Genomic DNA, 24,311 nt, shown 5'->3' on the forward strand with positions numbered 1-24,311 from the left:
GCGCAAAGCTTCTGACAAAAGAGAAGATCTGGCACGTCCAGGGGACTGGAAGAAGGCAGGAGTCGGGAAGGGAAAGCGTGATGAGGTGAGGCTGGAGAGGCGCACAGGGGCCAGAACACACACCACCTTGGAGGCCATGGCAAGGAGTCTGGCGTTTATTCCAGGTGCAATGGAAAGGCACTAAGGGAGTGTTTCAGGCAGGGGCAGAGGGGATTTGATGTATATGTTAAGATTACAATAGCTACTGGGGCAGCCTGGTGTCTCTGATACAACACTGGCTTTAGAGCCAGACAGCACTGGGTTAGAATTCAAGCTCTGCCACTCTCTGCCTATGTAACCCTGAGCAAGTCATATAACACTGAGCCAGGATTCCTTATTTGTGAAATGTGGTTAATTCCTGTTGTAGTGAGTCCTCTGGGAGGTTAAAGCTAATATGTAGAGTACCCAGGAGCCTAGGAGAATACCTAGAACATACCCAGTGCTCAGTGAATGAAAGTTGTTGTTTTTGATGATGAAACTCAGACTAGAACCACAGATCCCAAACTGTCAAGAGTCCTACGGTGGAGTTTAAGCAGCCTCCCAAGGAACCTCTGTTTCTGGTGTACCCAGAGCTCTCATGAGTTGCTACCACATTGACAATGGAAAAATGAGCCTATTCTCTCCACAAAACTCTTCCACAAGTTGGAGGGGCCCTGGAGGTCCACCATCATTTCCCCACATAGTGCTCCACTAGCTTCCGGTTAGTTGTAGGGCACCCAAAGTGGTTCCTGCACTTACCTTCTAGTGTCCACCTTTGCACCCTATAGGAGGTGACATGACAGACTCCCACCCAGACTACAATGGCCTGTGGTTCTGTTCACATCTTCTCTAGGGCTTCAACTACTGCATACTCATAGGTTGCCCACAAGCAATGTCCAGGCAACTCAAATAAGCGGCCAGGGAGAATTTTTTTCATGCCTTATTGTGCCAGTACAGAAACCATAGGCTTCTGAGTCTCTCTCTCCAAACCTCAGGGTCAGCTGAAGGAAGAGGTACCAGTAGAAATCCTCAAGTTGGAGGTTTGAGCCCACTGAGCCATGCAGCCACCTCATTTCCCTCTGTCCCCATATAATCTCCACACAATCCTGCAACATCCCTCAAAATGTCAGGGTCTCTCTTCAGATCTCGTTTCAGGCAATTTTACAGTACTGAGCACCACAGATTAATGAGGGAGATAAATCAAAGAGCACAGCAGACGAGGGAAAATAACAGGACTGCAGCTGAAACACACAAGGCCAGCCTCTTCTTCCTGCATTACTGAGATGCAAAACAGCCACAGGGCTCTACAGCAGAGGCTGCTCCTAGAGGAGGCAATGGAAGACAGACTCTGAAGGTCAACTGGTGTGATCAACAAGACAATGGCAACTCTGAAGCCTCTGCTGGGGGTTCTGGCAATAAAACCGTTAAATGCCCTTAAGAGAAAAATATTATACTCACAGCTTCAAGCATCCCTAAGATCTTCTTAAGTAAAGGATAGAATTCCGTCAGCAATAGCAGAGCTTGGCCTGAGCCTGAGCCACAATCTTGGGCTTTCTTTTTGCTGAGCCTTCCAGATGGGGAAAATGATATATGGAAGGGGAACTGTCTTAAAGGTCAGAAATCCAGATGCAGTGGCCCTTGCAAGCACCTCAGTTGGTGCCAGGCCCTAGGGGATGCTCACCTATTACTCACGTAGGTCTAAACAAGGTTCGCTTTTTGGAAGGATAACAACTGACTCTTTAAACAAAGAGGGAGGCATGATAAAAAGCAAAAGTTTTGTGGCCAGAGAGACTTTAATTCAAATTCTAACTTTGCCCCTTATAGCATTGTGGCTTTGGGGAAGAAATGTCACCTTTCTGAGCCTCATTTTCCTTATTTGTAAACCTATCCTTTCCTTGTGTAACTTACAACTCGTTCCAAGTGCTGTTTTGTCCTCTGGCACGCTGGAGTACCATGCAAAGCCTGTCAACTGCATGAAAAATCACAGTATAGGAGAGTCCCTCCAAATGACCCGACATTGCCCATTCTCCAGGCTGACCACTGCCCTGCTCAGGACAGGCAGCACCCCCCCTGTTAGTGCTGATTTAGGGACCAAAGTACATCCAAGTCTGATTAAATCCTGAGTCAAAGCATCCAGCAAAATAAATATAATTCAGCTACTTGGAATTTTGTTATCTCAAGGAAAATAAGACTACAATTTCATGAGTGTCATCTCTGAATATAATTTTGGTGAAGCTCCAATTAGAACAAAATCCATTGCAATGTATAATAGCAGATTTTCTCCAAAGCATCAGAAAAGTCCACTCTCCACTGCAGCTGTCCTCTTTGTACTTCTCCTTGGGAAGATTTCATTCTGGCTCTGCAGGCCCAGACATTCTTCTGTACCTGCCATCAGCAACAACTGCTATCCACTTCTCTCAAACACTTCGAAGTGCATCACAGCTTAGCCTAGGCTTAGCTTTGAAGTACAGTGAGGATGGACACCTTAAGGCCTTCTCCTCTCTGGAAGAGGTCTGCTGCCTGCAGAAGAGGGGGCCCCTCAGCATGCCAGCTACAAGAAGCCACTCAGCCTGCTGGAGTTGTACACATAAGAGGCCTTGGGCAAGAACCTCACTCCTAACTGAAATACCATCAAACGAGACACATGTCCTCATCACCATCACAGACAAACAGTTCACAGAGTCCCTGCCCTGCATGGATGAGCTATACCCATGAGTCATTCTGTTAACTCTGCCCTTCAAGTAATAAACAAGAACACTGACTTACAGGAGCTCGAGGACCTTAAAGCTCAGCCGGGCTGACCACACAAATGAACAAATGGAGGTGCAGAGAGGGGAAGCACCTTGCCCAAGGTAATTCACTGGTGGCAGAGCCAGGTATAGGACAAGGTCTTTTGGTTCCTACTGCACTCCTTCCCTTATTGCCTGGATTGCATTCATAATCATCACCAAATAAATAATGTGTGCTTTCATCAGAGTTACTTAGAGTTCCCTTTCCAAACCCATGGAGATGACCTTACTCCTGAAGGCTAGAGGACAGAGAGTAGTCACTGGGCTGCTAACAATCTCAATTTCCTCATTGGCAAAGTGACAGGGCTACAATTGATGATTCTGAACAAACCCAACCTTGACATTGAAAGCTTCTATTTGGTGTGAACTGGCTGAGGAGAGGCAACCTTGGGAAAACACATTTATATACAAAGTAACCTTGGATAGAAACACTGGTTCACTACAACTCTGGGTGTCACAGCTGTCCAGCATGACAAATGCAAAGGTTATAGTGAAACCAGGGACCCTTTTCCATAGGCCACTGTAAGTGTCTATATTCTGGGCTTATTTCAATCAGAGCTTACATTTCAATAACAGAAATCATTGCTAGGTTGATCTTTCTTTCTTTCTTTTTTTTTAGACAGAGGTTTTTGCTCTTGTCGCCCAGGCTGGAGTGCAATAGCGCGATCTTGGCTCACTGCAGCCTCCAACTCCTGATTCAAGCGATTCTCCTGTCTCAGCCTGCTGCGAAGCTGGGATTACAGGTGCCCACCACCATGCCTGGCTAATTTTTGTATTTTTAGCAGAGACGGGGTTTTGCCATGTTGGCCAGGCTAGCCTCGAACTCTTGACCTCAGGTGATCTGCCCGCCTCGGTCTCCCAAAGTGCTGGGATTACAGGCATGAGCCACCACACCTAGCCCTAGGCTGACCTTTCAACATGACAAAAGATACTTAGGGAAACAAAGCAAAAATCCCAAATGGATGATGAGATAAGCAGGACTACTGGACACTTGGGTAATGTTTCTAAAGGATCTTTCACATCATCACTGGCAGGAAAAGGAAATTGCCTGCATTTTATTAGGATAACAGCAAGTTCCCAGTATAGGACCATATGTAGTCCCCAGAGATGCTTCTGGTCCTCTCTATCCCCAAGGCACATGGTCAAAGTCTCTATAGCACTTGGCACATCACGTTACAATGGCTTGTTTAGGTCTTTCTCTCTCTACTTGATTGTAAGCTTCTTGAGTACAGGGACTACATCCCACTCATCTTTGGATCCCAAGAGTCTGGCACATAATAGGTGCTCAGTAAATTCTAAACAATCACCAGCATTTTCTATGAGCCATTATATATTAAAACATGGTCCAAATACTTTGTTGAAATACAACTGACTCATAGCATTGAAAAAAATTCCTTAACCAACTCAACTATTATGTTCCTTCATCAACCAAGAAGACAATTACACCTGCTCACTCTTCCCCACCCAGAGGAGCTACCAGAAGCCATGTGATCAGACTGGGTGGCATAATGCCTGGCATCTGATAGGCATGCAGTAAATACGTGATGAACTGCATGATATGGCATTGGTTAAATAACCGGGGGAGGGGGAAACATCAAGCACAGGCACTCACTTGCACGTGATAAAAGCATGATAGTCATTAGTGCAGTGCACTACATATTTTCTGTTCTCTTTGCAGGCACATGGTATAACTGTACTTCCCTTCACCTTTGAATTAAGTGTAGCCATGTGACTTCCTTTGGCCAATAATGAGGAAAAGTTATGTGGGTCATTTCCAGACAGAAGCTTTAAGAAACTGCGTGTGGTTCACCATGTTTTCTCCTTGCAATGAAGACTGTCAGTGCTCTAAATGGTAGTTCCTCTGACACTCTGGATCCCAGAGTGAGAATGATGTACAACATAGCCTTCCACTGACCTGTTAGGGCCAAATAGGGTTTTTTGAGAATTGTTTGTTATGCAGTATAACCTATGCTATCCTGACTCATACAAAAACGTTCACAGGTACCTAGATTAAAACACATGAAGTTATTTTCTGTTGCAGGGCACAGATATAGTCAGATTCTGATTCGGGGGTGGGGCCTATGCTTTGGGTTACCAGGGGAGTTGGCATAGAGAAAGGTGACCCATCTTGACCTTTCTCTTTGGCCTCTCATTCTTGCTTTCATATTGCTAGACATCTTTTCCTCCACACTTCGAACAATGATTAAGTTTAAAAAAACACCTTTAAACAACTGTTGAACAGTTCCATTTATAGAAAATGTACTTTAGGCTGGGTGCGATGGCTCATGTCTGTAATCTCAGCACTTTGGGAGGCCAAGTAGGTGGATCACCTGAGAGTTCGAGACCAGCCTGGCCAACATTGCGAAACCCTGTCTCTACTAAAAAAACAAAAAAACAAAAATTAGCTGGGCATGGTGATGTGCACCTGTAATCCCAGCTACTCAGGAGGCTGAGGCAGGAGAATCGCTTGAATCCGGGAGGCAGAGGTTACAGTGAGCCGAGATCGTGCCACTGCACTCCAGCCTGGGCAACAGAGCGAGACTCCATCTCAAAAAAAAAAAAATGTACTTCAAGGGCATGACTATACTCTCTCTGACCCTCAGGTGTGCTTTTACTATAGTGTAAAAAAGTTATGGAACAAAGTTATGAAGTTGGGCAACACTAGGGAATGGGAGAGTCTCATGAGGTCACCATATGGCTCTTTCCTTTTTAAAGTGGAAACACTGCATGCACAAGAATGATACTCTGCAGACTACTCCTTCTCCTCTCTTTACAGTCCCCTGGTAGAATTCCTTTGTGGTTTAAGGTACAGATGGTTTACTTCCCATCAGCACCATCCCTTGTTCAGCACTTGGGGCTCCAGTCACTGATCCCGCAGCCAGTGGCACTAGCATAAAAGAGCCTCTTGGGCAAGACCAATGTAGTTATTATTACCCTGCTATTGAGGAAATAGGCCTTTGCCTCTAAGGCTCCTTTTATGAGCTTTAAAAGGAAAATGACTTTCACTCTCTCTTACTTTGTTTCTAGTTGTTATACACAACTAGGAGAAGAGGAAAGAGGATGGAAAGAAACCTGTGAAGATCATTAATGTTGGCCACTGTGCTAGAAGCATCTTCTCGTCCCAAGACAACGGGTATAACCCTTGAATGCAGGAATGAAAAATGCTCAGGGGCACTAATGGTATAACAGAAAGTTATAAGGCAGACAAAAGGAGAAGGCAAGGAAAATGAAAGAGGAAGAGAGGGGGAAGGGCTGGGAGTGAGAGGTAAAGAACAAGAGAGAGAGAGTCAGAGAGAGGGTCAACTGATTGACCCTAGCAAGAAAAGGTGAAGACACAATAATATGAGAGAAGTCATGAAGGAAGGAGGGAAAAGCAAGGACAAGTTCATCCTCACTTGGCCCAGTAGGAAGCTCAATGCTGAACTACTAAAAAATGCAACCATGTGAGACCTTATGTTTCATCAATCCGTGTTCTCTATTTTTCCCTTTTGTTGCACATCATATTCAAACTTACATTTCCCCACGGTCCTAATGCTATACTCATTTATTTTATAATTGTTCTCTTATTATATGCAGTTATTATAAGCTGTTATAGAAATAAGAGGGGTTAATTATGAGCTAATTAATTAAATATAAAGAAAAGTGAGTTGCAAAGAGGTAGAGCCTAGATTGCCCTAAGTAGTTTGCAGGACCTAAGAATTAGAGTATTTATCTGAGAGGCTGGGCACAGTGGCTCACACCTGTAATCCCAGCAGTTTGGGAGGCCGAGGTGGGCAGATTACTTGAGCTCAGGAGTTTGAGACCAGCCTGGGCAACATGGTGAAACCCTGTCTCTACAAAAATGCAAAAATTAGCCAGGTGCAGTGGCATGCACCTGTAATCCCAGCTACTTGGGAGGCTGAGACAGGAAAATTACTTGAGCTGGGGCAGAGGTTGCAGTCAGTCAAGATCATGCCATTGCACTCCAGCCTGGGTGATGGGAGTGAAACATTGTACCAAGAAATAAAATAAAAATAAAATAGTTATCTTAAGTGCTTCGCAAAAGCACTTTCACCACCCTCATTCACCTCATTTGATCCTCACAACAGTCCCGTGAGACAGTATGAATACTGCCCTCATTCCAGAGACAAAAACCGAAACTCAGGGGAGTTAAGTGACATGGAGAGTGAGGACTGGAATTGGGGCATGTTTACAACAAAACTCACATCTTTTCTTTATAGCTGCCTTGGCAATATAACTGCCATGGTTTGTATTAATGCTGTCCAAAAGAGTTTTCTACAGTGTGGGAAATGCTCTGTGTCTAGGAGGGCACTGGCCACATGGGACTTTTGAGTACTGGAAATGAGGCTAGTGTGATTAAGAAACCAAACTTTTAGTTAATTTTCATTAATTTTAAATAGTGGTGGCCATTACAGTAGGCAGCACAGATCTACATTCTCTCACCTCTACTACATGTATGTAGGGGAGATAAGGCTCACATACTGGCAGCTAGAGATTGTATGAAGTATGAAGTGAGATTAGTGGTCAAAGAGGAGAGATCACCTTTGCTTTACTTGATGATGGTGGGAAGATTAGGAACTGACCGTACATAAAAAGTAGAGAGGGGAGGTAGTGGGCAGAGGGGGAAGGTATTTTAGGGTGCCCTTCTTAAACCATAGTCCCAGCCTCTGGAGGCCCTACAGATCCCCAAGCTCTGGGTAGAGAACCTCCAGCAATTGCTTAAGGGGCCATATAGTGGTTAGCCAAGACCAGGAGAGAAAAGTTTTTGAATGACTGCAGAATCTCTGCAGATCTGGTGGCCTCGGAATTCCTAGCTCACTAAAGGGAAGCATCACCCCTGCCCTGCGATCTTGACATTGTAGACTCCTCCCTCAACTAACACCACAAACATTGCAATAAGTCAGAATTCACGAATAGGCATCCCTCTTCTAAACTTGCAAGAAGACCAAGGAGGCAACTGGCCTAGCTTTGTGTAAGAAGCGACCTTTTCCTTGAAGTCTGAGAACAGTGATGAGAAAAGGGGTGAGGGCAAACCCACTCGCACGGTCCATGTGTAACAGGTCTGGGAGGGAGACAAGTCAAGAAATATTCTCTTTTTCCTCCTAATGCAAATCATTTTGCATTGTCTCTGAAGGATAGAGTTCACCTTTCCAGCCGTTTGGGCATTGCTTGTATTTTCAGTGGCTAAGGGCTCATTTAAAGAGACAATACCATGGTAAGGACTCAAAATTAGGGAAAATCTACAAGGAGAGCTCCCTAAAAGAAGCAGTATGTTAGGTGATTGGAGGATTGGGGGGTTGTCAGACAGGCCTGGGTTTGAATCCCAGCTTGGACACTCATTAGGTGTGTAACCCTGGGCAAGTTTACTGACCCTCTCTGAGCACCACTGCTTCAAATCTATGAAGCCAGGATCATCTCTCCTCCCAAAGGGTCAGGTGTAAATGACACAGTATTTGTAAGGTGCTGGCATAGAGCACAGTTCCTGGCATAGAGCAACCCATCAGGAAATGGCAACTATTACTGGGTTTATTACCTTCTGATATAAGTTTATATCAGTTTTCTATTGCTGACATAACTTTACGTCAGTTTTCTATTGCCATAACAAGTTAATATAAACTTAGTAGCTAAAAACAACAAAAACTGACTAGCTCACAGTTCTGTGAGTCAGAAGCTGACATGGGTCTCGCAGGCTAAAATCATGGGTATGTGCAGGGCTACATTCCTTTTTGGAGACTCTAGGAGCATCTGTTCCTATGGCTTTTCCCCTACATAGAGGCCGCCTGCATTCTTGGGCTGTAGCCTTCTTCCTCCATCTTCAAAGCTGGCAATGGCAGGATGAGTCCTTCTCACATCACATCACTCTGACCTCCTTCTTTTGGCCTCCCTCTTTCACTTTTGAGGACCTTGTGATTATGTTGGACCTGCCTGAATAAGCCAGAGTAATCTCCCTAACTGCCAGCTGATTGGCAGTCTTGATTCCCCTCAGCATGAAACTTAACATATCCACGGATTCTGGAGATTAGAATGTGGCCATCTTTGGGGATGATTATTACACCTACCACAGGCTTAGAACGAAGCGTGAGGGGAGCAGTCTCTTCCCGTTTTTGCTGCTTCTCTTATGTGGCTCTCAGTAGGGACTATGCCTCAGAAATAACTTATTGGGGACCTACCGCCTGGTAAGGGCGCCAATTGCATCTGCCAGCTGGGGACCTCTGGCCTGGATTAAACTCTTTCCTCCAGATCAGACCTGAATCCATGAATGCACTGCTTGGTGCCAGAAGGCCTGCTTTGTTCCATATGAATCACAAAGCCAAGCAGTGTCCTGGGCTCTTGGAGTTCTTGTGACACTCCCAGCAAGGAAGGAGGGCTCAGCTTGGCAGGCTGCTCAAATACCAGGTTGCATAGTTACATTCTCACACCATGAGACTCTCCTTGAGAGAGGCCTTGCAATTCAAGCTGAAACTGAGACATCTCTGAGTGCCAAGGGCCTGGATGCAGCCTGAAAAGTCTGTACAGTGACTCTGAATCTTCCACTGAAACAGCAATCTCAATACTTAAAACATTCATAATTTGAAGGGTAATGAAAAACTTATAAGAAGAAGGAAAAAAAAAGTCTCTCTTTTCTGCTTGGTTTCCTGGCACAAAGGTGGAGGGCGATTTTCATTTTGTTCGAGTCTCAGGCTGACTCTTCACCACACAGCATTTGTTTTTTTTGTCTTTAGAAGGTTTGAAGTAATATGGCCTTATTGCCTAAATTAATAAAAAGCACTGAAGTTCAGTAAGTGTTCTAATGGCTTAGAAGAAAGTTACCAAGTAGTTCCAAAGTCCTCCTCCTGATCTAATGTCACACCAAGCCTGATTTCTGTCCTCCTTGTGCTGTCAATGGCATTTATGTGATCTTGGGATGACATTCAAGAGGAGCATCTAAATAACTGACCCGAATTATGTGCTCAGCCCGTTGTGTGCTAAAACACAGGTGGGTAAAGAAAAGGATGAGGAGGACGGTGTGGTTTTGCAGTCACCAAGAAAGGAACTTAGAAGTGGAAACTTTCCCAGAGCTGATCTTTATGCTTTCAAAGCTCTCAACTTGCTGAAGTTTGGGAATTTTTGATGGGTTCTGAAAGGACAGCAGTGCATGTAGGAACTGGCAGGATTTCAATGAGCCATTTGACTGTCTGTTAGCCTAGTCTCTTGGCCCTCCTTCCCACATTTCTTCTTCCCAGTCTGCCAGTTTGGAGACCTCCATGCCAAAGCTCCTTTTATCTGTCTGTTATCTGGAGCCTATGATGTGTAATAAGCCCCTCCATTTGTCCCTTTTGATCCTCTCTTCTCAGCCACCTGGCTCTAGTCTGCTGGAAGTAGACACTGATCACTATCAGGGAAAACCTGGAGCCCAGGGGTGGCAGCCCTAAAGAGTGACAAGAGATCAAGGGTACACTTTACTATCTTCTTTTCTTAGAAGCTGGCTGGTAACATACCAGACTCACCAACTGACATGGTCTCTATCTCCCAGGCTCTGAAGGCATCCATTCCTATCAGTTACTTTTAATAACCCTGAAGCTACCCCAGTCACATTCTGCTGCAAACAGGCAAGGTCTGCCTGGTAGGCCAGCATCCCTTAAGGTCTTTCCCTGGAAGAGCTGTTCTCCCCAGCTGCTTGGCTATGGTTACTAACAGTGATCTGCCTTTCTTTCGTTTGCTGAGGTCTAACCAGGTTTAACCGCTCAGTACTTTTCCTCTTTCCCTTGTAGAACTCATGTGGTCTATTGCTTCTGTGTGAATCGAAAAAGGACTGGGCTATCTTTTTATACAGAACTTCCTGGAAAAACCTTAGCTCCAGGACCTTCGATTTTCAGGTTTAAAGGAAAGAATTCGGGTCAGTTATATAATTTAAGTTGTTTAAAGAACATATTTCCAATTACAGGGACAAGAACAGTATTATCCAAATTGCAGCCACTTGCATACTACCTTTGTTTTCTGATGTAACTACATATCATCTGTGTAATATTCTTCCTCGATATTTCACATTAAATTGTCTCAAGTCTACACTATCCTTACCTTAAGCAGCATTTGTAAAATCACAGGTTTGATGTGTTAGTTGTAAGTTTTAAAAAAATATTAAAATTAAAATGTAATTGTTAAAAAGGAGTATTTTCCTATCTGCCATCTAAAATTATCTCCTATACCACCATGATAGCCTCCCACTTTGGGAAACACTCATTTAGAATATAGATTTTGTAACTACATAAAACTAAATTTGTGATTTACATGAAGAATTTTATAGAAACAAATGTACCATTTCAACTTAGCCAAAGATGAAATATTACTATGGTCAGCTCACAGTTAACTTTGGAAATTATAAAAATTTAGCATATTCTAGAATAATGGAAAATATCTCTTTGCCTATAGGCCAGAACTTATGTAAAACAAGGATAAATTTGTAGTCATTTACAAATCCTATGTCTTTAAAAAGCCATCTGAGTATTTTCTTTAAAACTTTGTCAGTTTTCATTCAGTTTGTTTTTTGTTTTGAGACAGTCTCACTCTGTTGCCCAGGTTGGAATGCAGTGGCTGCAATGGCACAGTCTTGGCTCATTGCAACCTCCGCCTCTGGGTTCAAGCAATTCTCATGCCTCCACCTCCCGAGTAGCAGGGATTATATGTGTGCATCACCACAACCGGCTAATTTTTGTATTTTTAGTAGAGACAGGGTTTCACCATATGGGCCAGACTAGTCTCAAACTCCTGACCTCAGGTGATCTCCCCGCCTCGGCCTCTCAAAGTGCTGAGATTACAGGCATGAGCCACCATGCCTGGCCTCATTCAGTTTTAATTTTTTTTTTTTTTTTTTTTTGAGACGGAGTCTCGCTCTGTCGCCCAGGCTGGAGTGCAGTGGCCGGATCTCAGCTCACTGCAAGCTCCGTCTCCCGGGTTTACGCCATTCTCCTACCTCAGCCTCCCGAGCAGCTGGGACTACAGGCGCCCGCCACCTCGCCCGGCTAGTTTTTTGTATTTTTTAGTAGAGACGGGGTTTCACCGGGTTAGCCAGGATGGTCTCGATCTCCTGACCTCGTGATCCACCCGCCTCGGCCTCCCAAAGTGCTGGGATTACAGGCTTGAGCCACCGCGCCCGGCCTCTCATTCAGTTTTAAACAAATGATCATATCGGAGCATTCCATTCTGGAGAGAACCAAAGGACATTGTTGTCCATCTGGTTTAACTATACAGGCTGAACTAAAACAACCTAACAAGTGCTACCTATCTTTTCAACCCCACCCTCAGATCCTCTATCTCCAGAAGCAGAAACAAGCTCAGCTGTGATCTATCATAATTCCATTAATCCTACAATGAAGCATTAAATTAAACTTTCTAGCGGAGATTCTTCTGCTACAAGGAAAACTGTATCTTGTGAGGCCTGTATTTTATGCAGATAGATTTACTAAACAACGGAGAGAAGAATACAAATAAGCAAAATAATTTGGCAAATTGTGAAATCTCCAGTGGGGGTGTTGTAGTAACTGATTTTTCCTGTTATTATTTACTATAAAGATTTTAGTTACAGAGAGTTTAGTTTCACCTTAGAAACAGCAGTTCTCAGGCTGGGTGCAGTGGCTCACGCCTGTAATCCCAGCACTTTGGGATGCCGAGGCAGGTGGATCACCTGAATTTGAGAGCTTGAGACCAGCCTGGACAACATGGTGAAACCCCATCTTTACTAAAAATTCAAAATTAGCTGGGCACGGTGGTGCACACCTGTAATCCCACCTACTTGGGAGGCTGAGGGCGGTGAATTGCTTGAACCCGGGAGATGGAGGTTGTAGTAAGCCGGGATCATGCCTCTGCACTCCAGCCTGGGTGACAGAGTGAGACTGTCTCAAAAAAAAAAAAAAAAAGGGAGAAGGAGAAAAAAAGAAAAAAGAAAGAACAGTTCTCAAATGGTTCATGTTTCTATGGAATTCTCAAACCCATTCCTTTCTTTGTTAATTACAGGAAAAAACCTGACTTGAGCTAAAACCCTAGTGGAAGGCCTTTTGACATGCCTGATATAAATTACAAGCCTGGGTACTGGGGGGACTCTAAGGAGGACATATTCAAGTTAGTGGTAGAGACTGGGCCAGATCCCAAGTTCCTAACAACTCATTCAGTGTTTCCCAGCCTTCTCTGAGAGAACATGAAGATTCTTCTTCGGCAAATTCCATCTCTGGGTGTGATTTTAGTATTTGTCCCTTTGGTGTGCTGCCCTATTTCTCTAAAGCCAGACAATTACAGAATTCACTTAGCTCTTTGTAAAAAGCATGCCCTGGGAACAGCAGGAAGCTGTTCTTGTGCTACTATTCGGCTTTCTGACATAAAAGGGTTAGTACCCAAAAAGTCTATGGTCATTTTACAACACTTGCATCTAAATTCCATGTTACGTCTCATCAACCCAGATGTGGAAAGAGGTCAAGTGTTCCAGCAAATCCTTAAACAGCCAGATCATTAAGGGTATTTGAAATCTGCACTGAAATCCAGAATTATAGCACATTAGAACTGGAAGGGATAATAGAAATCATACAGTCCAAACTCCTCACCTTCATAGGTTGCTCTGGGTCATAGAATCAGTTTGTCAGAGTAAGGCTAGAACTTGGAGGCCAAATAGTCCTCTTTTGTTATCATAGTATTTTCTGAAGCTCTTTTCTTCTCTGACAGCAGTGGCGGTGATGCCTGATCAACCTCTATGATGGCAACTACTTAGCATGTGGTGTATAAACCCATGTCCTTAAGCGTTGCCTCCTAATACCTTGCAACAGGAGGCTTTTTGGTGAAGGTGACTCAGCCAAGGCTAGGAGAGATCCTTTCTGCACACAGACCTTCTGTGCCACAAGGTGCAATACCTAGAAAGCTGGCTAATGAGAGAGGAAGTAAAGCACATCCCTAGGGCCTGCTGAATTGACAAAGACACAGTAGCAACAAGCAAAACAATAACAAAAACCACCCAAGCCTGAACTCCCTATGTTATTGCTGTCAGAAGCACCACCCTACACAGAAGCAGGACTCAAGAATCCTCGGCAGCCCTTTCCTACCTACTGTGCCTGTTTCTAACCCCAGGTATAGATTCCAGGCCTCCCCTCATCTCTGTGGGTTAAAGAAGTCTCCATTCACTCTCCCAATATCATAACCCTCATTTCTCAGGCCACCCTGGGATCACCTCTGCATCTGACCAGCCTCACGTGGAGGAAGCTTACCTGTCAGCGTCTCCGAGGCCCAGGGAGGTATTTCGTTGCAGCGTCTCCCGTACCACAGCCATCCCATCAGGGAGCCGGTTCAGGCGACGGGTGTAGAGGCCAAGTCCACCATCAGTCATGTATCTTTAAAAGGAGAAGAGGATAATGCACATGAATGTCAAAAGCAAGTGGCTTCCAGGCCTGCATTCATATCCAGAAGCCCTGCACAGCCCCCTGCACAGCCACCAAGTCCTCTAAGGGGGAAGTAACTGAGGATTCCCTGAGGTTCTGGCACTGATCACAGCCCATGGATAACTCAGCTGGTGATCCAACCTATAGGATCACCAGCTTGCTAACGAAAACGTAAAAAAAGAGAACGAACTCAGCTTAATTAACCCAAACTCACAGGCACCTACGAAGCAGAAGGGAACTAGTGAATAAAATTAACTGTCAGATGGATTCATGACATTCTTTTTAATGTCATTGATTATACAAGCAGGTGTTTTACCTGAGTAATGGAAATGGAACTGACAAATCATTAGCAAATCATAGGCAATATTACAGAACAGTGCAGTGGAAAAAACAGGCAAGGCTTTGAGAGGGTGGAAAGAAAGGATAGAGGATAGATGAGTGACCTTTGCCATCACAGGCAAGTCACTTCCCTGGAGGGTGAGTTTTTCACCCAAACTATAGGACTATCACAGCCTGTGATATGTGGGAATATCACAACATGGGCATGAGGATTAGTGAGATAAGGAACATGAAAGTACACTGCAATTTGTGTAAGACTATATAAGTGAAAGACATTATGGTTGTCATGATCATGGAGTGAATTTCACCCTTGATACTGATGTTTTAAGGGGGTTGTCACAAAACTCTGTGAAGAACACTAATGCTAATTTATTCTTTTTTTGGTAATGCTACAAAGCTGTCTTCTGATGAAATCAGTGCTGTTCTTGGGAGGGAGGATGTCTGGAACTTTCTGTACAGATGGCTGATTGTCTACCAACCAGACAAGTTCCTAAAAGCCTAGCCACTAGTAGGAGGTAGCTCAGTCCAAGGCAGCTGTACCTTATATCTACCTTGGCTTCCTCACAGCCCCCATAAAGGAGGCTGGCTGTGTCATTTCCCTCATCTTCAGAGGAGAACAGGAAGGCAAAGCAAAACTTGGGCAGAGCCAGAAACCAAACTTGGATTCCTTCAATCCCTTATGGGCCCCATCAGATCGCCCTGCAAGCTATCTGAAAATGCAAGCATTTTACATTCCAAATCAAGTAATATATAGTAAGAGGACTAATGAGTCATTATTTTTCCGAAACAGGGTCAGCTGAACATGGAAAGTTTTATTGCACTTGACATTTTAACTTTTGCGTATATGGAGTCGACCCCGAGGGTTCCCAATCCTTGAATTTCTTCTACCTGTAGCTGGGGATCTTTTGGGGATATATTTTTCAAGAACAGAATTATGAGATGCAAACAAGATTGTCCAGACCAGGAAGTTCAAGTAAGGGGCAGAGAAGAAAATTCTCACTGGAGTTGTCTCATGAGAAAAGCATCTTACAGAATGGGTAAGAGGAACCCAGGAAGCTTCTAACCTATTGTGTCTAAATTCAACACCTCCAATGTTCCCTCCTCCTCCCTTTATGACATTGATGATCACTGAGGTCACAATGTCAACAGAATGAAAAATCTGTTGGAGTGAATCAGACCAAGTGTTTGTGCTTGTACTGAAAATGCAACAGAAGAGACTGAAGTTTTCACTCAACTTTATCATTTTAAAAACCACTCTGTGAATATACTAAAAACCATCAAATTGTATGCTTTAAAATGGTGAATTTTTAGCCGCGCATGGTGGCATGCACCTGTAGTCCCAGCTACTTGGGAGGCTGAAGCAGAAGAATCGCTTGAACCCAGGAGGTGGAGGTTGCAGTGAGCCGAGATGGTGCCACTGCACTCCAGCCTGGGTGACAGAGTGAGATTCCATCTCAAAACAAAACAAAACAAAAAAGAAACCCCCAAAAATAAATAAATAAGATGGTGAATTTTATGATACACGATTTAAATCTCAATAAAAATATAAAAAACAATTGCAGCTATAGTTAAATAATTATTTGTCTAATTACCCTTCAATGCATGTCTTTCACACTAAACAGTAAGTTCTTTGCAGGCAGAGATTCTTATTTTGTTCAAATCTATATCTTTTTTTTTTTTTTTGAGACGGAGTGTCGCTCTCTCGCCCAGGCTGGAGTGTAGTGGCCGGATCTCAGCTCACTGCAAGCTCCGCCTCCCAGGTTTACGCCATTCTCCTGCCTCAGCCTCCCGAGTAGCTGGGACTACAGACGCCCGCCACCTCGCCCGGCTAGTTTTTTGTATTTTTTAGTAGAGATGGGGTTTCACCGTGTTAGCCAGGATGGTCTCGATCTCCTGACCTCGTGATGTGCCCATCTCGGCCTCCCAAAGTGCTGGGATTACAGGCTTGAGCCACCGCGCCCGGCTCAAATCTATATCTTATGCATGAGCTTAGTACATGCTACATGCTTATTAAATACTGTTTTTGTTGAATGAATGAACACATGAATGAATGAAGCCCAAAGACACAGCCATAGGGCTGTGCAAATTTTTTTTGCAAGAACACTGATTACAGGTTTTCTTTCCTCTTAAGCATTAACAAACTTACATTTAAGATATATGGCAAGCAAATTAAACTGTCGATCTGCCAATCTACCCATCATCCATCTATCCATCCATCCAGCCAGCAACCCTCCAACAGATAGAGTGACTCAGGGTAGAGTAATGGGTTATGGGCATCCATCCTACAACTAGCACAAGGAGGAAAAAACACCTACACCAAAATGTCATAACTTTGCCAGAGGCTGGACTTTCCAGATCACATGTCCTTTCAAGGAGAACTCAGTGGAAGCTCTTCACAATACAATCTATTGCACCATTAAGCAAGGCAGTTAATTTTGATTTTAGCAAAGTCTGTCCAGCCAGTTAGATAAACAAAATTCTTTCAACTGGGGAGATCTTGTCAAAGGACAAACAAACTAATTTTAGCATTCATTTCCCTGCTGGATTTTTATTGCTGGTGAAACAACACACACGGTTGGGTAATTACACACACACAGGCATATAGACAAGGCCCACACATACAGAACCCTGGCTTCCTGCTAAGGCCAGACTGTGGGGCCTGGTAAGCATTCCAGACACAGAATGCTGAGACATATTGCAGCCCCAGCCCAGCTACACCTGGGTGCAACGTGGATGTGTCAGAAAATGACAACCCCAAAAAGCGGGAAAGCCTCTGAGAAATGGGACTGAAATGGAACTGAACGTGTGAACTGGGCTTGTTGCTGGGAATTCTGACTTTGTTTCGGCAGAGGGGAGGGGAAAGGCAAAGCTAAATCAGGATCTTCTGCCCTCTCAAACTGCAGGAAGAACTGAAAGTCAGGGAGCTGAATGCAACTAGTCTGACAATGATCTAGTTTCAAGACTGCAAGTCTATTTCACTTACTGTGCGCATGTAGAGGGAGGGCAGGCAGGGTGATAAGGAAAATGGGGAACTTACTACCTCTTCTTCTAGAGATAAGTGAACGTGTTCAATTGTTTTTTTAACAAAAATATTCTTTAAAATAAATTATGTTGCATGTTTCTCCCTGGGAGACGGCACAGCACCAGAGACAGAGCTGTGGTTAGAGCCAGCCTCACACTCAAGAAACTAATTTAAAATATTTCTAAATTATTATCCTCCAATTACGATGATTTACAAACAGCTCTGCATATATTTAAAAATAACTCCTGTATTATACAGTCAATGAAAAATATACAAATTTGGGTTTGCTGGACCAAAATTTGTATAGGAATTGGCTATTGTATACATTAATATAGACTGCCTTAACAAAGTGAAGCCCTTAAGAAAGCATAATTCACAGATGAAGCAGCCATGGGTGTGCTTATCTGAAACACTGGCTTTTGCCCAGGGGTGTTAAGAAAGCTTGTGTTTCTGAAGGTTCGGGGAGCCAGGGGACTCACGGCCTCACCGGCCTCTTTAGGAGCTTTTACAAGAGGCTCATACTGGGTGAAGAAATGACTTGCCTGAGGACACAAGCAAAGGAACCAGCTGATTCAACAACTGAATCTCAGAACAACCATGCCACACTTTGCTTCTCCTTAGAGAGATAAACAATTAGTGCTAGAGCCTAATGAGGTGCTGGTAACATCCTAATGTCTTCTGAGTGGGCTCCTGACTGAGTTGCCAAGCTACTGAACCATCCCCCTCGTTACCCTTCCGAGTTCTGCAGCAGTAGGTGGATGGAGGCGGCTCTCCACATCCACCTTCTAAAGCTTCCCCAGAGACCCCTGGATGGAAAGAGTAAGAGCCTTTGTTAAAGGGACAAGGTGACTGTGGGGTGTTTTTCTTGCTTCCTTAGGGTGGCCCATGAGCATCAGGGTTAAGGAACATGACTCTGTTGTTAGACCCAAGTTGTTCAAATGCCTTCTCTGCCCCTTGCTGGCTGAAGGACCTAGTATACATCATTGTTAGTAAGTACTGATGGAACTGAATGCTCACTGGGTACTGTGTTAAGTGCTTCACATAAATCATGGCGTTCAACCTTCAAAATCATCTTATCAAGTATATTATCATCTCTATTGTTCAGATGAGGAAAACAGAACTGTGGTTAAGATCCCAGTGCAGGCAGGTGAATTCAAATCCCAACTTTGTCACATTTCAGTGCAATTTCTTCTAGCTTAAGTTCCCTCATAGGATTGTGGCAGGTTAAATGAGACAGTGCATATGTTTAGAAAGCCCAATGCCTGGCATGTAGGGAGCACTTCCTAATTATTAGATGCTTACAGGAATGGCAAGACCTAGTTCCTGCTCTGGTGAAGCTCAAAACCTACTGGGGACTAAGACATGCAAATAGCTCTACTGCTACATAAAAGTGGTATAACAGATGACTGCATGACTCGCTTTGGGAACACACAAGAGAAAGTATCGCAGAGGAGCGCTGTTTAAGTCGGCCCTAAAGGGTGCAGAGGAGTTTGCCAGCCAAAAGAGGATCCATCAACACACATGGATAACATATGCAAAAGCAGAGAGAAATGGAAGAGGGGAAGGTATGTGCAGAGAAGGGTAAGTAGTTCATTGTTGCTGGAACACAGGGATCACAGCCAGGAACTGGGCTGCATGGGACCTGGGGGATGGTTTTGAACACCTTGGATGCCAGACCTTTGCCTGTAAGATGGGGGGATACATGAAGGTACTAATGAGTAACAGGCTCTGGCTTCTGTTTCAAAGAGAACGTCGACTTTTCGATTCTTCTATCATTTTGTATTCAATTTTTGGTGGGCATTTTCTCGTATTTTCTTCTACAGATTTTTCAGAACACACCATTTCCTAGTCCTGTCTGAGTCATCCCAGACCTCCGGGAGCTGGCCAGACTTGAAGGGTAGACCTTACCATCCCTCCAATCAAGACAGACCTGTGAAGGCAACATGCCTTTTACAAAAGGAACTTTCTCTACAGAATAGGTTGGTAACTGACACTAGCTACGAAAAAGCTGTGGAATCTAATAGGACCTGTTAGAACAAATACTCTACACTTCAAGTCCAACATTTAGTAAATAGATTTCTTCCCTTTCTTTAAATGTAATGATGCAACAGTGTGGAACCAAGTGAAACTGGCTTTGTGAGTCACCTTCAGAAGCGGCAAAAGGTGGCTTCTCATTTCCAAAGTTCACAGTTCAACATGGCCTGCATAAGTAATACAAACTGACTGTCACTAATCTCACCAGAAATCACCTCTGTCAAGAACTGTGCGAGGAGAGAGGGGACAGAGAAGGAAAGAAACATGTACCAACTTGCTCTAGTCGAGTGCTTTTCTAATAGAGCATGACATAAAAAAAACACACCTCTCAGATGCAAGAAATGAAAGAACAAACAGAAAACAAATCAATCCTATGTAATTACTTTTCTTCAAAGACATGTCAGCCTGTCTATTTTTTGGACACACTTTTGGTTGAAACGTGGAAAATGTGGACACAGAAACATGGAATAATTACAAATGTGTGTGTAATATTCCTTGCCAATAACAATATAAATATCCAGACATATATATCAACACATACTTTGTTGCATAAGGTTGAAAAAAATGATGGGGGCTGATGAAAAGCCCTTATCGTTGAGCATGTCACCAACATCCAAATCACCAAACATCATACGCTTTCACAGGACCCTCTACTTGGTTATAATACGGTGTGACATTCATTCTCTAAGTTTATTAGGATGTAAATTGAGTTTCTGGACAGACCTGGAAAAGAATCCCTTTAGTTTAGGGCCTCTGAGAAGTCAGATGAATCAACTTCACTACAGGTCATAGGAGGACGCACCAGCCAACGAGTCTAACAAAGCTGCCTGCATCCTTTTGAAAAAAGCTGACAGGCTGGATGGTGGCTCATGCCTGTAATCCCAGCATTTGGGAGGCCGAGGTGGGTGGATCATGAGGTCAGGAGTTCAAGACCAGCCTGACCAATATGGTGAAACCCCATTTCTACTAAAAAAAAAAAAAAAAATACAAAAATTAGCCGGGTACGGTGGCAGGTGCCTGTAATCTCAGCAACTCGGGAGGCTGAGGCAGGAGAATCACTTGAAGCTGGTTAGCAGAGGTTGCAGTGAGCCGAGATCATGCCCCTGCAACTCCAGCCTGGGCTACAGAATGAGACTCTGTCTTTAAAAAAAAAAAAAAAAAAAAAGGAAGAAAGAAAAAAGCTGATCTTTATGAAAAGAAAAGCGGTGGCCACATTGGCTTAAGGAAGAAGAGAATGCATCTGAAATGCAAAAATATGACTGGAAAAAAATGGGCTCAGTTTCTCAGTGAGAATTATAAAACTGCAGCACTAAAATTTAGTGAACTTGGCTTAAAATTTTGCTAAGGAAACACATGGAAACCACTTTGTCCTCAATGAGTTTTTAGGCATAAATGTTGAGGCAGGTGTAGCATATTTCATTCATCAAAAACCCTTTGTCCCCCATGACAAGTTCAGAGACATGTTGCATGACTCTAACATCTTACTCACAGCATATTCTTACATATTTTAAAATCAAATAAAGGTGAAATTCAAGTGAAATTCACAGTGTCGCCTCTTCCTGATTATGGATCACTCCAAACTGACACAAGATGAAACAAAACCAACAGCAACCTTTGGAGAGAAAGCCCAAGGTGAGAATGCCTTTACTCGGTTGGGGTTCCCTGGGGCAGCAGGACTTTAACTATAAATAAGACAGACTGCATAATCCACACAATTTAGAAACAAGGGGATGTGAAGCAGAAGAGGGGTAAGAAATGACTCTTTCATTTTTATGACTTAGTGGGCAATTCTTCTAACATAGACCCACACATCTTCGTCCTTCATGCCTTTGGGGAAATGCTTCCAACAACTGCTGGCAGAGGCCAATGGGAAATGTGACTTAGATAATCCAACCAGTTTCCTACCTTTCTGTTTGATGCAAAATTGGGGCACCCTTTACCTGATTTCCTACTGTCCTCCAGGACTGTCAGCTCTTCAGGATGTCACCAAGTTGATAACAACTTTTTCTTTGTAGGAGGATTTGGGAGTTCAACGTACATCGTGAGTAATATCTTCCCTTAGCTCATTCAAGCCTGGAGCAGTCTCCTGTGGCCACAACACACACCACCTCGGTTCAGAGCATAGGGTGACGTGACCATGGCAAATAGACGGCACTGCTGTGAAGTTTCTTCAATGGCCACAAGCCATCCCCCAGGAGAACGCACAGTTGAAGGGGCACTAACTAGCCCCTGCTTCTCCGCTGCAAAGTGAGCCAGATAACTGGGAAAACCCAGATCAATCTTCTGGTCACGGTAGAGCAGGAAGTCAAGGCTGCTGCAGAAGTGAACTCACTCAGGAGGTCTGGAGCTGACTCTGGCTAGCCCCAGTCAACAGAGCACACCTCATTGGGGAGTACTGCAAAGATGTTGCTAAGCTAATCAAACAAGGGCTCAGATCTAGCAGGCCATTGGGACAGCGGCAGCAGCGGGAAAAGGCAGGCCTGAGTTAAAGAGGAGTCAAAAGGTCCCAGGGGCCCCCTGCCAGCCTCACCAGGGAAAACTGGTGGCATAGACTTTTGTCATTTGTGCTTCCTAAAGCCGGTGCTGAGGACTGCTTGAGAGAGAGAGAGACAGAAGACATAGTGTGGGAGTCACTGTCTGCAGCTCAACTCAACACATGCCTCACCATCTACCTGCTGCTTGAAATACGGGCCAGGGAGCAGCAGTTTCAATAGCACCTGGAAGCTGTTTAAAAAGCAGTATCCCAGACCTTCTAAATCAGACTCAGCATTTCCATAAACTCCCCAGGTGATCTGTGCGCACACTAAAGAAAAAGAAGCACTGGACCCAGGCAGTGGTCTCCGTAGTGGGGAGCACAGATGACCCAGGAGTGAAAATGCAAGTGCTTCTATGTATATTTATTTCTCATCAAGATATTTCTGATTCCTATGTTTTCGTACACTATACAGCATATGCAATATTTCAATAACATGGCACACATATATTTTAAAAACAACTACAACCAAATCCAGTCTAAATCAGAAATTCCTAAACTTTCTTAAGTTATGAACCCCTTGGGAGAAACTAGTGAAAACTATGGACCCCATCTCACACATGTGCAAAATTCACATCCAGCATGAGTTGGCTCACAGACCTCCAGGCCCCACCTTAGCAGTGACTTTGCTAAAACAGGGCAGAAGTAGATCCTGGCTGAGTATATGCTTCAGCATACTCTGCAATGATTTCTACGTTGCAAGACTTGTCTGTTTGTTATAAACCAATTCAGCAGTGGCTCATGGCATTGCTACAATTGATGTTACCCTGAGTTTTAGCACATAGACTCAATCTCACCACTGCTTGGGTCTTGCTTTCACCAAACTCCTAGCAGAGAGATTGATCAAGTGGAGAATTTCTGTGTGGTGGTAAAACAGGCTACCAAGGTTTGTGTGTCTTTTGCAAAATGCAATGTGACTTTCCACAAGTCTAATAAAATTTCCTCTAATACTAATTCCCAGAGCATTTTGGTTTAAAAAGATCTAGGCTGGGCGCGGTGGCTCATGCCTGTAATCCCAGCACTTTGGAAGGAAGAGGCAGGCGGATCACAAGGCCAGGAGATCAAGACCATCCTGGCTAACACGGTGAAACCCCGTCTCTACTAAAAATACAAAAAATTAGCCGGGCATGGTGGCGGGCGCCTGTGGTCCCAGCTACTCGGGAGGCTGAGGCAAGAGAATGGCGTGAACCCGGGAGGCGGAGCTTGCAGTGAGCCAAGATCGCACCACTGCACTCCAGCCTGGGGAACAGAATGAGGCTCCATCTCAAAAAATAAATAAATAAATAAACAAATAAAAATAAAAAGATCTATACATATATAAACTCCAGAAGCGTTTTAATTAAAAAGGCCCATAGTAGCCCTAATAAAATACATACTTCAATGCACAAAGAGTCAAGGATTATAACAATAGTGTACTTATCACCCTTAAACCAATAGACATATGTAAAATTTTAATTATAATCCATGGCTACACTTGTTTGAAATGGATGCAGGCAGGGCACACTTCTGAAAAAAGGTTGCATGCATTCAAAAATTGACAGTCCCTGTGTCTGAAACTTGTCTTGCCTGAATTGTCTTTATTGTGGTTCAACTGTCAGTGTGGAATTGTAGCAAATATTTCTAGCATTAGCAGGAAGCTTTTTGTCCACTTCTGGAAGATGAAACACATCCTAACACACAGGAGACAGTTCTCTAGACAAATCCCCTTTAAGCTCTTTCTTGGAATAAAACAGATAGTGAAAGGAGATGGACTGATATCCAGGAATTCTCAAACCTCGGAATACACCTAAATCCTCTGGAAAGCCTGACCAAAATGCTTATTCCAATGCCTCGACTTCATACATGCAAGATGTATTTAGTGAGGCCCAAATCTTGCAACAACAACAACAACAACAACAACAACAACAACAACACAGACTTCACTTTTTAAGAGACACTTTCTCTAACACTGTACAGAAATTACAGAGTTCCTTTATATCCCCTCTTTCCCCCAACACTTTGCTCTATTATTATGTACATTTTGTTTTCTCAGAAACAGGGTCTTGCTTTGTAACCCAGGGTAGAGTGTACACTGCCGTCCTAAAGTCCTGGGCTCAAGGGATCCTCCTGTGTCAGCCTCCCGAGTAGCTGGGACTATAGGTGCAGGCCACCATACCCTAATTTTTAAACTTTTTGTAGAG

The 24,311-nt window shown here is 43.8% G+C and overlaps 1 protein-coding gene across 9 annotated transcripts in view; it reads right to left on the bottom strand.

Annotated features, from left to right (window-relative positions):
* Window positions 1-24,311, bottom strand: part of NAV2 (neuron navigator 2) — a 766,628-nt gene that overhangs the window by 124,469 nt on the left and 617,848 nt on the right. For all 9 annotated transcript variants that reach the window (XR_007719073.1, XM_050755340.1, XM_050755338.1 and 6 more), the window contains one exon: window positions 14,033-14,155. Coding sequence is in view for 8 of the 9 variants with exons in the window: in XM_050755340.1 (XP_050611297.1) it covers window positions 14,033-14,155 (123 nt within the window). In the remaining variant the exon portion in view is untranslated. The remainder of the gene's footprint in view (window positions 1-14,032; window positions 14,156-24,311) is intronic.

The sequence above is a fragment of the Macaca thibetana genome, chromosome 14 (genome assembly GCF_024542745.1).
Source record: "Macaca thibetana thibetana isolate TM-01 chromosome 14, ASM2454274v1, whole genome shotgun sequence".
Taxonomy (NCBI): Eukaryota; Metazoa; Chordata; class Mammalia; order Primates; family Cercopithecidae; genus Macaca; species Macaca thibetana.